The sequence below is a fragment of the Alligator mississippiensis genome, chromosome 9, assembly GCF_030867095.1.
Source record: "Alligator mississippiensis isolate rAllMis1 chromosome 9, rAllMis1, whole genome shotgun sequence".
NCBI classification, from domain to species: domain Eukaryota; kingdom Metazoa; phylum Chordata; order Crocodylia; family Alligatoridae; genus Alligator; species Alligator mississippiensis.
Window position 1 is genome coordinate 35,577,360 of NC_081832.1, and position 13,905 is coordinate 35,591,264.

At 51.2% G+C, this 13,905-nt stretch overlaps 1 protein-coding gene across 8 annotated transcripts in view; it reads right to left on the minus strand.

Moving 5' to 3' along the window:
* CHD6 (chromodomain helicase DNA binding protein 6) overlaps positions 1 to 13,905 on the minus strand; it is a 256,715-nt gene that overhangs the window by 150,202 nt on the left and 92,608 nt on the right. For 6 of the 8 annotated variants that reach the window (XM_019500672.2, XM_059733285.1, XM_059733283.1 and 3 more), the window contains 3 exons: positions 3,926 to 3,991; positions 3,057 to 3,115; positions 2,240 to 2,357 (listed from right to left, as the gene is read on the minus strand). In XM_019500672.2, the coding sequence (XP_019356217.1) occupies positions 2,240 to 2,357; positions 3,057 to 3,115; positions 3,926 to 3,991 (243 nt within the window). Of the gene's footprint in view, positions 1 to 2,239; positions 2,358 to 3,056; positions 3,116 to 3,925; positions 3,992 to 13,905 lie in introns of those variants that run through there. The other 2 variants (XM_059733287.1, XM_019500676.2) reach the window with 2 other exon arrangements.

Here is a 13,905-nt window from a genome sequence, read left to right on the forward strand (position 1 = left end):
CAGCAAGCCATGTGAGGAAAGGCTGAGGGATGTGGGACTCTTCAGCCTGAAAAAAAAAGGCTGAGGGGGGACTTGGAAGCAGCTTACCACTGCATCAGAGGCATACATCAAGGGCTCGGTGAACAACTGTTCACCTGGGCACCCTTGGGGAAAACTAGGAGTTTCAGGCTCAACAAGTTCAACATTAAGAAAACCTACTTCATAACTAGGGTGTCCAGACTGTAGAATAAGCTCCCTCCAGAGGTAATGCAATTGCCTACCCTGGAAATCTTCAAGAGGAGACTGGACAGTCACCTTGCTGGGGTCACCTGACCCCAGTTGTCTTTCCTGCTTGATGCAGGAGGCTGGACCCGATGATCTTCTGGGGTCCCTATGAGCCTTACAATCTATGAATCTATGAAAGGAAGGGGCAGAACACTTTTTTTCTGTTGCTGCAGAGATCAAGACACGTGGCAACAGCTGGAATTGCAGCAGTATAGATTAAGATTGGATACCAAGAAAAACTTCTTCACTTAGAACAGTGAGACAGTGGAACAGACTGCCTAGGGAAGCCGTGGAATCTCTTTCATTTAAGGTTTAAAAAAAAACAACCCTGAATAAGCATTGGTCAGGCATATACTAGGATTAGCAATGCCTCAAATGTGCTATGAAGAGTAACAGCTGAAAGCTCACTAGACTCCCTCTCCCCACCCCATATGCACTGCTTGGAGATCATAATAGCTCTGCAGCCCAGAACATGTGGAATTTGGATATGGCCATGCTTATAGATTCATAGAGTGTAAGGCTAGAAGGGACCTCAGAAGGTCATCGGGTCCAGCCCCTGCACCAAGCAGGAAAGACACCTGGGGTCAGGTGAGCAGCTGGAGAATGAAGCAGAGCTCCGCACATGGTTTGGTATGAAAGAACATTAAGGAGCTGGAAATCAGTTCATGGATGGGATAGGATGACAGAAAGGGGGATTCCGACTTTCTAGTTAGGAGGTACAGAATTGTGTTTGAAGTCTCCACATTCCACAGCACAGTGGAGGGTGTTCTGGTTTTCCCACGTTTGCACTTTGCTGGCTGTCATGTGGGCTGGGAAAGAATCTTCTCCCTGTCCTGGTGCTACAGGTATCAAGATATTTTTTTCACCTTCCTTAGAAGCACTGGGTGTTGGCTGCAGCCAAGCAAGGGATACTGACTGTGATGTGCCCATGCTCCTACTGGGACTAAAACACTCAGAGGTTCTTTGTTAGAGGGTCTTGCTTCTCTGCTCAGGGTCAGATCAATCACCATACTTAGGGTCAGGAAGGAATTTTACCCCACGGTCAGCTCAGCATGGACTGTGGGTGTTTACGCCTTCCTCTGCAGCAGGGGGCATAGTTGTCTTCCTGGAAATTCTCAAGTGTTTTAGCAGGGCCCTTGTCCCTCTGCTTTACCTGTGGCAGGTTAGGATGCTCTTGGCGTTTTGGGGCACTGTGCCTGGTAGTTGTGCAAGGGAGTTGTTGTGCAGTTTTAAGATCAGTTTAGACCACAGGTGTCAAAGATATGGCCTGCAAGAGCTCCTTGAGGGGATAGGAAATTGGGGGCAGGGCTGACCACTGAATTATAGGAGTCTGAAGCTGCAGTGGGGATGTGTTTTGGTGACAGCAGGGTGACTGATAGTTGAATTAATATCTATGGCTCCCTGGGCCTACAAAGTGGCTCAGGTTAACACTGCCACTACTCAGTTTGCCACCAGATTTGGCCTCCTCATGGTCTGGACCAGGCCGGAAAGGAGCCTCATGGTCCAGATCCAGCCAGGGAGGGGTAAGCGAGTTTTACCACTGGGTTAGATGCTTTTATAGGATGGTTTAGATGGGGACAATCATGCCTTGAGCAGGAGGTCTGACTAGATTAGGGATGGCCAACCTGGGGCATATGTGCCTGAAGTGGCATGGGCAGCTTCTGTGGGGCATATGGCAGACCAGAAAAGGAGCAAGTAGCACAATGGCAAATAGGGCAAGAAGCAGAAAGGAGAGCAGCAAATTGGACTGGGGAAGAGGATTGGACTGGCACTCAAGGAGGTTGTGGGGCTAATCAATGGCCCACCACAATCAAAAAGGTTGACCCCCACTGGACTAATCGACCTTCTGAGGCTCCTTCTATCGCTACTTTTCTATGATTCTACAAATCCTAAGCAGTTCCTCACTAGTACATCAGGCCCAGCTTTCCAGAGAGAACAAAATGAGAAATACCAGCCCACCAGGCTCTAGCCTCACCTCCGTGAAAATATGCTTCATCTGTGCTTGCTTGTTCCGAAAGCGCTTTATCTTCTGAGAGATCCTGGGGTCCTTCTCCAGCTCTTCCAAAGTTGCCCACTTACAGTGTAGGTAGGAGCTGCAGGACAAGCAGCAAAACATGAAAAGTCTCATGGGTAGGGGTCCCAATCATTATGTAGCCTCTTAGGGACCTTGAAAATTCCAAGCTTGTGGCTTACAACATAGGTCATAACAGAGAACTACAAAAAAACTGCCCTGCTACAGCTGAGACCCAGATCTCATGTCAGGAGTCAGGCCTGAAGCTGTAATGACCTCCCTGATTCCAAACACTTGCTTGGAAAAAAGGAGTCCCCAAGTAAGGAGAAACCCAGAAGGAGGGGTTCTAATCACTCTGCCAAAGAAGCAAAGCTTGCACTGGCTGGGTTTACAGTGAGCTGACAGCCTTCCTGGCCCCATGGATGGTTGTAAGAGCAGGACAGGATGGAGCACACACATCTTCTCTCCATCAGCATACACCATTGGTTCCTAACCAGGGTGCCATGGGGTGCCACGCAATGTTAGCGTTGTTAAGTTTACGAACATGATTCACAAGATAAACCCAGAGGTTTCAAATAGAAATCCACAGTTGTGATCTTTCTGAGTTCTCTGCAATAGAAAACTGCTCTATTACTTTTCTGTAGGCAAAAAAGTGAAAATTAAGAGTTGACATTTTCTAAGGGGTGCCTCAAGTCTATCCAAGGGTGCCTCAAGTCTAAAAAGGTTGAGAAACACTGGCATACACATTAGCACAGGTAAACAGGAATAGAAATGCACTTACAAATTCCTGTACTTGACATAGAACTCCTCCATCTCATATGCTAAATCTCCCACGTGAACCTGAAATCAAATAGTGAGCTTGTTAGCACCAGTGAAAGCAAGTGGCAAGGCTGGTTTTCTCTCAGGGGGTCTGGGCTCTAATTTGCAACCTCTGACCTGGCTGCAGGGTACAACCCTGTCTAGGGCAGGGTGGAAGCAGAAGGACAGTCAAGGGCCTGGAAAAGCACTGCTCTCTTTCTCCAAATATTCAGTATCTCTCAAAAGCCAGGAAAGTCCCCAGGCTGCCAAGAAAGGACTTTCCCATGCATAGCCCAAAGACAAGAAATAGCCCCATGCAAAAAGCACATCAGTACTGGATAAACACCCATACAGCTCAGGTTCAGATAGGTTTCATTTAAAGTCCTCTATGTTCAATGATGATCTACCCTACAGCTGCCTCAGGGATCCCACCTGACCCTCACCCAGCTCCCCAGAGAAGGTTGGAGGTCTGTTATGTCCCTGCTCTTCCTGGAACTGAATACTGCTCCTAAATAAGGTTTCTTCCTACTTTTCTTAGCTAAGCACATCAGTTTTCAGCCCTCCAGATATACTGCATGGCACCATGGCTCATCATTAGCCTAACAGAGCTATTCTCTCATCATTCCTAAAGACAGCCTAAAGAGAGAGGCAGTTGTTTTGGCATTCTGTGATATGAGGATGGGATGATCCAGAGGAGAAAAGCTAACTTCTTTGGCTAAACATTGTTGGAGTTTCAGCCCCACAAAAGCACCAGAAGTCCCTCTGAGTGACAGTAGGCAGCATTAGGAGCACATTCTTATGAAGGAGACCTCTTTCTCCCTCCAGACCCAGGAAGGGAAAGAAGCCACTCACCTCTTTCTGTGCCATCCTGGAGGCAAGGATCTTCTCAATTATGTTGGCATCATCCTCAGGAGGCTCCTGGTAGTACCAAAGGGAGGGCAGAGGTTGGTGTGTTGCCCTGACATTCTGACATGGTATCCCAAACCCTCTCATTCCACAGCATAGAGCCTGCTACTCATTCCCTTTCTTTCCCAACTTGCTCGTCAGCTCAGGATGAACATGTTAGTCTTGCAGAAGGCAGGGGCAGCCAAAGAGTGGAAAGAGATCCTCTATATGGTCCAGTATGTAGCACTGTACTGGCCACACTTACCTTCTTCCAAGCTTCCCAGGCCCATGAGATGAGAGCGACTGTCACGAACTGCTGTGCTGCACAGAAGACCTTTCATCTAGGCAGGGATGGGTTCAAAGGCCCTGAATGGGACAGCAGTTTCCCCAGCAGTAGCTACAAATATACAAGGATCTTGGGAAACCCCAAAGCATGCAAGAGAACATATGAGTCCTGAACAAGCAGCAATGACTTCACCTGCCATCTCCTTCCAGGGACATCTGTCCCCTCTGATTCCTAAGCTGTGACCCAGCCCAAATACTGCAGGGACTGAACATAGATAGTACAGTCATATCCAGGGATCTGGGTTTTCCGTTTCCCATGGAAAAACGGAGAAAACTGTGGATTTTCCCCGTTACCAGAGGAAAATGCAGATTTCTCATTTTAACAGAGAAACCCATGAATTCTGCAGTTTTGCAAAGAGCTCTCTGCAGGCTGGCAGAGATCCAGCCTGCAAAAGGGCTGGGAGCGAGCAGGAGGGCAGTCAAGCAAGGGGCACTACATATGCACATGGCCTCCAGCCAGCCTGGAGAGCAGCTCCCTAAGTAAGTGCTGAGGGCAGGACTGAGGTCCCTATAAGGAGAGAGGGAGTTGGGGCTACTGCCCAGCCCGGTGGTGTGCAGGGCTTGGGACGGAGCCACAGATGGCTCATCCGGTGGGCAGGAGGGTAGAGCCGGATTCCTGCTGCTGTGCGCACTCTGCGGGGGGGGGGGGGGGGGGGGGGAGGGCGGCGCAGGGGAGACCGGTGCCCCCCAGATCTGTGCGTCGGGTGGGGGCAGGCTGTCCACTGCAGGCTCGGGCTCTATTTCTAAGGCCTCTGCTGCTCACGGGGTGTGACCTGGTGCTGCAGGGCACAGTGGAGCCACATGGGGAAGCTGCTTGTTGCTGCGATCTAGACGCTGCCCTGGTGACACATCCCCTGTCCACGCAGCTGCGGTGAAGGGCATAACCCTGTGCTGCTGCCCCACGGGCAGGAGACATGTCACCAGGGCAGCACAGAGCTCGCAGCAGCAAGCAACTTCCTGGCACGGCCCCGCTGTGCCTTGCAGCACTGGGTCACACCTGCTGGGCTGCAGAGGCCCCAGGGGACAGCAACAGGGTAGGGAGCCTGAGCCCACAGCGGGCAGCCCGCCCCTGGCCCCTGGGAGTGCGCACAGAGGCGGGGAGCCAGCCCCACCCCACCCAAGCCCACAGCAGGCAGCAAGGGGTGGGAGGGGGGAGCTGGGATTGGTTCTGCTGTAGCACCTGCCACCGCCTGCTGGGGACAGGGAGCTATGGACCAGGGTCCCTGACCCCATAGCCCTGGTAACTGGGGGTCTCCTCCAGTGCAGCTGAAGGGAGAGGCAGGGGGCTGTGGGGGGGGCTGTGGGGCACCAGTAGGGCTGCAGGGTGGGGAGGGGAAGGACATGAGCAGGCCCATGGGGTTGTGGAGGGGAGTTAGGGGCCTTTCGTTTTAATCGCAGATTTTGGGGGTTTTATCAGATAATTTGCAATGTTTTTATCAGGGAAATTGAGGCTCTCTGGTCATATCTCTGTCTACATAAGCCCTCTGCCTCACCCCTTTCACAGCTCATGCCCACTGTTTTCCTCTGTCACTACAACGTATCTGGAGACAGGCTGTTCAAGGGAGCACATTGCTCTTTCCAGCCTGGATTATCCACACTCCTCCTGGCACTGCTTAGCAAAGATCCTAGGAGCAGAACAGACAAGAGCTCATGACTTCAGGAGCAGCCTCACACACCAGGGTTAATTATACAATTCTCTCTGTGCCATTAAGAATTCACCATTTACTTCCCTTGGTGCCATGGGGGAGTAGTACAGCCATACTCACTACCAAAGCACAGGCTGTGTGGGAAATTTGTCAGTAAGAGGCTTGCAGATGAGTTTTTTTTCCTATCCTGAAAATGACAAAGTGAAAGGAGTTTGCCAGGCCTCACAAGGATTTGAACATAATATGCTTTTGACAGAGACAGGGCCTCGAGGGCAAATGGGGATAGCAACTCTATGGAGGCCTGGGCTTAGAGGACCCCAGCTAGCTCCCAAAGTACAAACTAGCTTCAGAAGCCTAGGGGCTGCCAAGCCCTTCATTCATGTAGGGCAGTGGCTCCCAAACCATGGTACGCGTTACCACCAGTGGTATGCAGACAACCTGTGAGTGGTATGCAGAAGGCCAGGGGGAGGGGCCACACACACATAGAGCCCAGCCGCAGCCTGCTGCACACGGCCAGGAATGCAGCACTGCGTGTGGAGCAGTACCCAGCAGGTAAGTGTGCTGGGAAGAAGGGGGGGGGCAGATCAAGGCCCCCATAGTGAGGGAAGGAGTGGGGCAGGGGCGAACGAGGCCCCAGGGCAGGTGGTGGGATGGTCAGAGCCTGGGAAGCTCATCTGTGGGGGGGGGAATCCTGCCACTATGGGAAGACACAGGGGGCATGTGCCCCTTGGATCTGTGTGCGGGACATAAACCTGGGGGGCATGCTCAGGTCACAGTCCCCCCAGACCTGCTGCTGCCCCTCACTCCTGACCCACAGTACCCCACATCCTGCCAGGGCGTGTGGGGACCCTCACCCTCCCCATGGTCCAACCCCTCCTCCCCAACCCCCCACCAGACATCCGAATATTATGCTCTGTCAAGCAAGCTCACCCCTCCCACTAAAGACATCCCCAACAGTACCTCTGGATGGGTACGTTTACACTGTCTTTTTTCCAATTTCCAATTGTTTTATATGGCTACTGTAACGGATAAAACAATGTTTTATGATTACTAAAGGTTTTGGTGTTGTTTTAATGCATAGTCTGTTACCTATGTATATGAAAAATCTGCTGCTGGTACTTAAGGTTGTATTGTTTTAAATTGGTGGTATGCAATCTGTCAGAGTTTGTGAACGGCTGATGTAGGGCTTAGAATGCCCTTTTAGGATGTTATAGTCACAACGGTCTGAGGAGATCATGGCCAGGCTCTCTCTGTTTAGAGGGCATGCCTATGTGGCCTCCCTCCCAACGTTGGGTCCACAACTCTAGGGTGACCCCATATGCATGCCCTGGGGCCACACTTAGGCTCTCCATTTTGTGGGAGGCTGTAACAGGAAACCCTAACCATGTGATAAAGCGGGGAGCAGGATTTTTGTAGCCCACAAGGGCCAATGGCTACAACAGTTAGCTGCAACAAGAAAACAGACATGGACATTGGGTTCTGTTATGGACCCTGGGAGAGTGCAGGGTCAGGAACAGTCTAGGCTCATTAGGCTAAAGACAGACAGCTGAGTTAAGCTGCAGCATGCAGGACAGGCTAATTTAGCCACGACAGTAACAACCCCAGGCTGGAGCTGGAGAGTCAATAGACAGGAAGTGTTGGAGCCCTGGGACCCATAAAACCAGGGCCTGGCAGCTGGCAGGGCAGTCTGGCCCTGTATGCTGTAGGAAGAGGAGTTCCTGAGAGAAAGGCCTACAGCAGACACACGGGTAGGCATCCAAGCTGCTCCATGGAGCTGCCAGGAGACAGTCAAGGGGACCTTGAGGCCTGGAGTGAGGCAGACACTCAGAGATGGGAAGGCTTTAGTTGTGAAGCAATCACTTATATTTAGGTTGTGAATAAGCTTGAGACAGGACTGGATGTGGCCACAGGGTGGTACGGAGGCCACAGGGGTTCCTGAAGGGCATGCCAGGTTTTGAGCTCTGCCAGAAACAGGGATGTGACACAGAAGCCGTCTGAGGCCAAGAGCAGGATGGCCAAGGTGGCCAGAGGCTGAGAGAGCCAGGGTCTGAGCTGAGAGGGGGCAGCTGGAGGCTGACAAGAGGCTAAGACTGAAAGGCCAGGCCAGAGTTAGTGGGCCTAGGCTACAGTCTACAGCCAGAGTAGCCTGTAGGCTAAGGCTAAGAAGGCTGAAGCCTGTACACAAAAGTAAACAGTGATAGAGTGATATCTGTGAGGAATGGACACAGCTACAGGGGTGGAAGGAGGCCACAAATAGCTCATAAAGCAACTGATGCTCTGAAGCACTAATAGGTTCAGATAGGCCATAACAGGAGTGCCCCAGGGGCAAGGTAGAACTAGACTGGGCTTGCTCTCAGGCCCTAGGGCAGCCTCCCAAACTTTTATAAGTAACATCAAGGTGTGGCAAGTGAGGTAAAAAGGGAGGATTACCCCAGGAACTGAAGTGGGGGACAGAGTTGAGTGGGTCAGGGGTCCTGACCCCCTGGGCCCTGACCCTATCACAGAGCCCAAGAGTGGCACTTTGGGGGGCTTCAGGTCTCCTCCAAGCCACTTGGAGCCACCCCAAGTCATCTCCTCTACCTACCTTGGTCTCTAGTATCCAAGCAGGAATGAATAGGTGGGAGTTATTCTCTTAGCAGCAGCCCAGGGTCAGTAGGGGAGCCATATAGACCTGTCCAGAGAAGTCTATGCCATATGGAAGGGACTGACACCAAGAGCACAGAGTGGCTTATAAGTGCCATTTCTTCTCTCCCACAGCCTCTCCTGAGGGGAGCCCAAGATTCCCCATATGTGATTTTTCACTCAGGCCATTCTGAAAGGGAATGTGTCCCCTAGTATCTAGAGCAGTAGAGGCCAAACTTTATGGCTTGTGTGTCACAAATTAAGCCCAAAGTGCAACTCTGATCCCCCCCACCTTGAAGGTGTAACTGCTAGAGTGAGTGCTGAGGCACCAGAATGGAGGCAGGAAGGCTCAGATTGTAAGAGGAGGCATCACTGCCAAGTTAATCCTTCCTTGGCCTTTCAGCTACTGCAGTTTTACATGGTGAACAAGAATCTAAACCCCCTGAGTTCAGCAACAGTTTCAGGACATGGAAGGGTTAGACACTTCTCAGAGCAGCTCCTGCTGCCACTCTTCTCCATGCAGCAAGATGCTTGAGTCCCCGTTCCAGTAACTCCCTTTATTGAAAACCCAGGGTACACATGCCACACACAGCAGCTGCCTGTGTCACTTGTGGCACATGTGTCATGGGCTGGCCACCCCTAATTTTCTCATTTTCTTAGACCTAGAAGTGAGGTCTGGGTGATCATCTCTGCAATGGGGGTGTAACAGGGCCAGGCCCTGTTACTATGGGTGCAGGGGAGCCTGAACAGCTTCACACCCAGGGGGCACTTCCCCATGCCCACTCCAGATCTGGAAGGACTCACTGAAGGCTGAGGATCCAGGTCCAGGGATGCAGTGAGCCTCCCAGCAAAGGAGCTAACCCAGTTGTGTAGGATGAAGAAGAGCCAGCCATATGGACCAGCAGGGGGAAAAGACACTGAAAGGAGGCTGCACCTGCTGGGAATAAGGTTGCCACTACAGGTCAAGCAGGGCCAAGGGTAAGGATTCTCTCTGGTTTGGTTTGCATAAGCCCTGCAGGTTCTCTTCAAAGCCTCTGAAAGATAAGGTGTCCAGATGGTGAAGCCTGAGAAAAGCCACAGGAAGCCAACAAGGAGCTAAGTGGCAATTTATTTATTTAACTCTGCTTATTTTGCATTTCTTACAAGTCCTGGGTGGCCTCCTGGTGTTATCTACTAGCTTCGCTGCAGCAGAAGCAAGGGCCAAAGCCAGCAGCAAAAGTAGAAGTGGTCAGCTCTGCTGGCACGACCAGGTATGTCTGGCTGTGATCTGCCCAAAAGCTACCCACAACAGTGTACAGGGGGAAGTGTGCTCATCCGTTAAGTATGTAGTGGATGTGTACAAAGGTGGATAGGCTAGTGTAGTTTGGGAGAGCTGGGGTATGTGTAACTAATGTTACAAAAGCTGTGGGGTTGGGTGCTGGTTAGTGAGAATTCCTTGGTTCTAACATGGGGGATGGGTGGTGGATGGGTCTTTTTCGACCTGGAGTGATGTGGGCAGTGGGGTACCCCAGAGCTCGGTCCTCAGGCCCACGCTGTTCAACATCTTCATCAGCGACTTGGACAAGGGGGTGAAAAGCACCTTGTTCAAATCTGCGGAAGACACTAAACTGTGGGGAGAAGTGGGCATGTTGGAGGAGAGGGACAGGCTGCAGCTAGATCTAGACAGGTTACAGGGGTGGGCAGATGAGAACAGGTTGGGATTCAATACTGACAAGTGCAAGGTACTGCACCTCGGGAGGAAGAACCAGCAGCATACCTACAGGCTGGGGAATTCCCTTCTAGTTAGCACAGAGGCAGAAAAGGATCTCGGGGTCATTACTGATTCCAAAATGAACATGGGTCGCCAAGGAAGGCTAACCGCACCTTGTCAAGCATCCACAGATGCATCACGAGCCGGCCCAAGGAGGTGATCTTCTCTCTCTATGAGACGCTGGCCAGGCCGCAGTTGGAGTACTGCATCCAGTTCTGGGTGCCGCACTTCAGGAGGGATGTGTCCAGCATCGAGAGGGTCCAGAGGAGGGCCACTCGCATGATCAGGGGGCAGCAGGGCAGACCCTACAAGGAGAGGCTAAGGGACCTGAACCTGTTCAGCCTCCACAAGAGAAGGCTGAGAGGGGATCTGGTGGCCATCTATAAACTGGCCAAGGGGGACCAGCAGGCTATAGGAGAGTCCCTGTTCCCCCAAACACTACCAGGAGTAACGAAGAATAACAGCCATAAGTTGACCGAGAGTAGATTCAGGTTAGATATCAGGAGGCACTACTTCACAGACAGGGCAGCTAGGATCTAGAACCAACTTCCAAGGGAAGTGGTGCTCACTCCTACCCTGGGGGTCTTTAAAAGGAGGCTAAATAATCACCTAGCTGGGGTCGTTTGACCCCAGCATTCTTTCCTGCCCATGGCAGGGGGTTGGACTTGATGACCTGCTCAGGTCCCTTCCAACCCTACCTACTATGAAACTAGGGCCATTTTTGATGCAAAGATGATGCCTTGATGGATGTGGGAGTGAGCATTGTACAGAGTTCTGCAGCGACTTTCACCACAATTTGTCCTGCTCTTTATGAGTTATTGAGATGGTCTCCTGACAGCAGCCAAGCCCCATGCTGAGTGACTGCTCTGAGCTCTTACTTGCAATCTGGACCCAAGCACAGTCAGTGGCTCTTCTGCCCAAAGTCAGAATTTAGTAGGCAGTATTGACAGGTCAGGATACTGAACACTGTACTGCATATGTCTGAAGTAGTCTTCATCCACCTTGGAGTAAGCTTGCAGTTTTCTTTCCTATGAAGTGGTAGCAGACAACTAGGGCAGTACAGAGCTCCCTGTTCTTTGCTCCTTGACTTCATCAGGCTATAAGACCAGTAAGACAAGTACCACTCAGCCAGCTGCTCTCTGGATACTTGTTTCCCTATTAACTGTTTTCAGTACTAGGTGTCTAAGTGGGAGCTCCCCCAAGCAGCTATGTTATGAAGACTGCTCTCACTCTGGAACAGTGCCAAAGGCCCTATTCACACAGATAAGTATTTCACAGCCAGTCTCTCTAGTGTTTTGGCTTAGCACAGACCAGGGTGTAAATTAAGGGGGAGCTCAGGGGGGCTGAGCCCTTCCATAAGAGATGAGAGCTCCCCTGTAAAACTTGAAAATCATAACCGGGGGTGGGGGGGGAGGGGTGGGCAGGGTGTGCATCTCTGATTGAATTGTTTCTTCACTTACGTGGACTTGTTAATCAACGAACCAATTACATTTTTTTTGCAGCCCAACCCCTCCCCCCAAGAGTCAAAGTGTAATTCAAACCCTGGCACAGATCAGCCCTTCATTCAGGAGCACAGTAATGGACAGAGCCTCTGCCCTTCCCAGAACAGGTAGTCTTGCACCAGACCAAGCTTTTCCTATGTGTCTGTCCCCTCCCAAGAGGCTCCTCCCTCTCCTGAAAAGTCCCCTTCTAAAGTAAGGGAAAGGAGCCAAGTCCTCTCATTGGGGAAATTCTCCAAGGCACTGTTTTGGCCCCTTCATGCTACTGCTGGGGCCCTGATATAGCTCTGACAGCTCCCCAGCTCAGCTGTTCATGTTCTGTTGTCACCATTGCACTAGTGCCTAAGGTGCCATGGAATCTTCCAATCTAAACAGCACTGACACGTCTAATGTACGAACATGCCCCAATCTATTTTTGTCCTCCAAATCTTTCTTCCTTACCTCCCCTCAAAATTTTGTCACTACAGAGCAGCAAATCTTAACAAGCACAGCTCTCTATCTAATGGCTCTTCAGAGTATGCAAGCACTGGAGGGGCTCTTGTGTCTATGCTCTTGCTTTGGTGCTGCAGGAAGTGCTTGTTAGCACAGACAGGCCCTCCTCACCTCTTCAATCCCTTACCTACCATGCAGGGATTTCTGGGCTGCAAACTAGGTACTACCCAAGGCAACCATCAATTAATTTTGTGCAGTCGGAGCAAGGCTGACAAGTAGGAAAATATAAGATGTGGAAGGGATGCCTCTACATGTTAAGTGTTGCTGGCCCAAGGCCTGATTGCCCCGGAGTTGCCCCTAATAGAGAGGATGGACAGATGTGAAATGGATGACCAGCTGTGGCCCCATTCATGAAAAGATGGGTAGGAAAATAGGCCAGTGCCTTCACCTTTCCTGGGGGTTTACAAGGCTGCAGAGGGGGAGGGGTGGGTGCCACACACTGCTGTGAAAATGGCACCTGGCACTACGCCCAAACCACAACATTGGGTGCAGCCACCCCAAATTTGGTAGGACCCTACCTATGATCCAATGCAGTACACATGAGTCTCCTGTGAACAGTCATAGAAATTAAGGGATGGAAGGAACCTTGAAAGATGGAGTCCAACCCCCCTGCTCTGGGCATAACTCTGGGCACCACTCTACCACAGAAACTAGACAGTCAGAGACAAGATACTGGATAAATGAAGCCATAAAGCCTCATTTAAGGGATGAGGAATGGGGGCACCATGGTAGCAGCCTACAGTAATGGTGATCAACCTTCTGACCCCATAGGCCAGATAAATGGTGTGCAGCAGTTCTGTAAGCCAGATCCTGTGGGTGGAGTCAGTCCATGAGCTGGATCCAGTACGGGATCAGTGTGCAAGGTCTTTCCATGGGTGCAATCAAGTGCACTGACCTGGGCCCATACACTGGATCCAGCCACAAGAGTGATCCTTTGCACCAGCTCAGCCCCACATTCCAGATCAAGCCTGGCACCTGGGACAATTTTATCTGGTTCACAGGGCTTGACAGGGTTCCAGAAAATTGGCAGCAGAGGGAACAGTGGCAGCATGAATTGCCACAGCTCTGGATGCCACAGCAATTAATGCTGCTACTGCTCCCCCTGCATCCAAATTTCTGAGCCCCTGGGGAGCTCTGCAGGCCAGAGGTAAAGTGCCACTTGCCCACAGGAATCCTAAGGGCAGTAAGTGAAGAGGATAGAAAGGACAATGTAATAGGCCCCCTTTGCTCCGCATAACAATGAAGGAAGGGTCCTTGACAGGGACAGCTCAAGACTGGAAAGTCTCACCCTAGCACTGATATGAGAGACAGATACAGCAGGGAAAGAATAAAAGAGCTCTGCTAACAGAAAGGAGAGGAGTGACTGCTGAAGAAGGCTGGAGATTCGGCCAAGTCAGACCGGTCATGTTCCTTCCTGACCCACATCGAAGAGCTCTTCCTGGCTCAGGAAGTGCATGGGCCAACCAGAGGTAATGCTCTCCTAGACCTGGTCCTGGTCAGTTTACGACCAGGTAACTCGCCACCTGGATAAGAGAGAGGAGGTTGACCTTGTATGCCTTGACTTCCAAAAAACCTTTAATCTGGTATCCCATG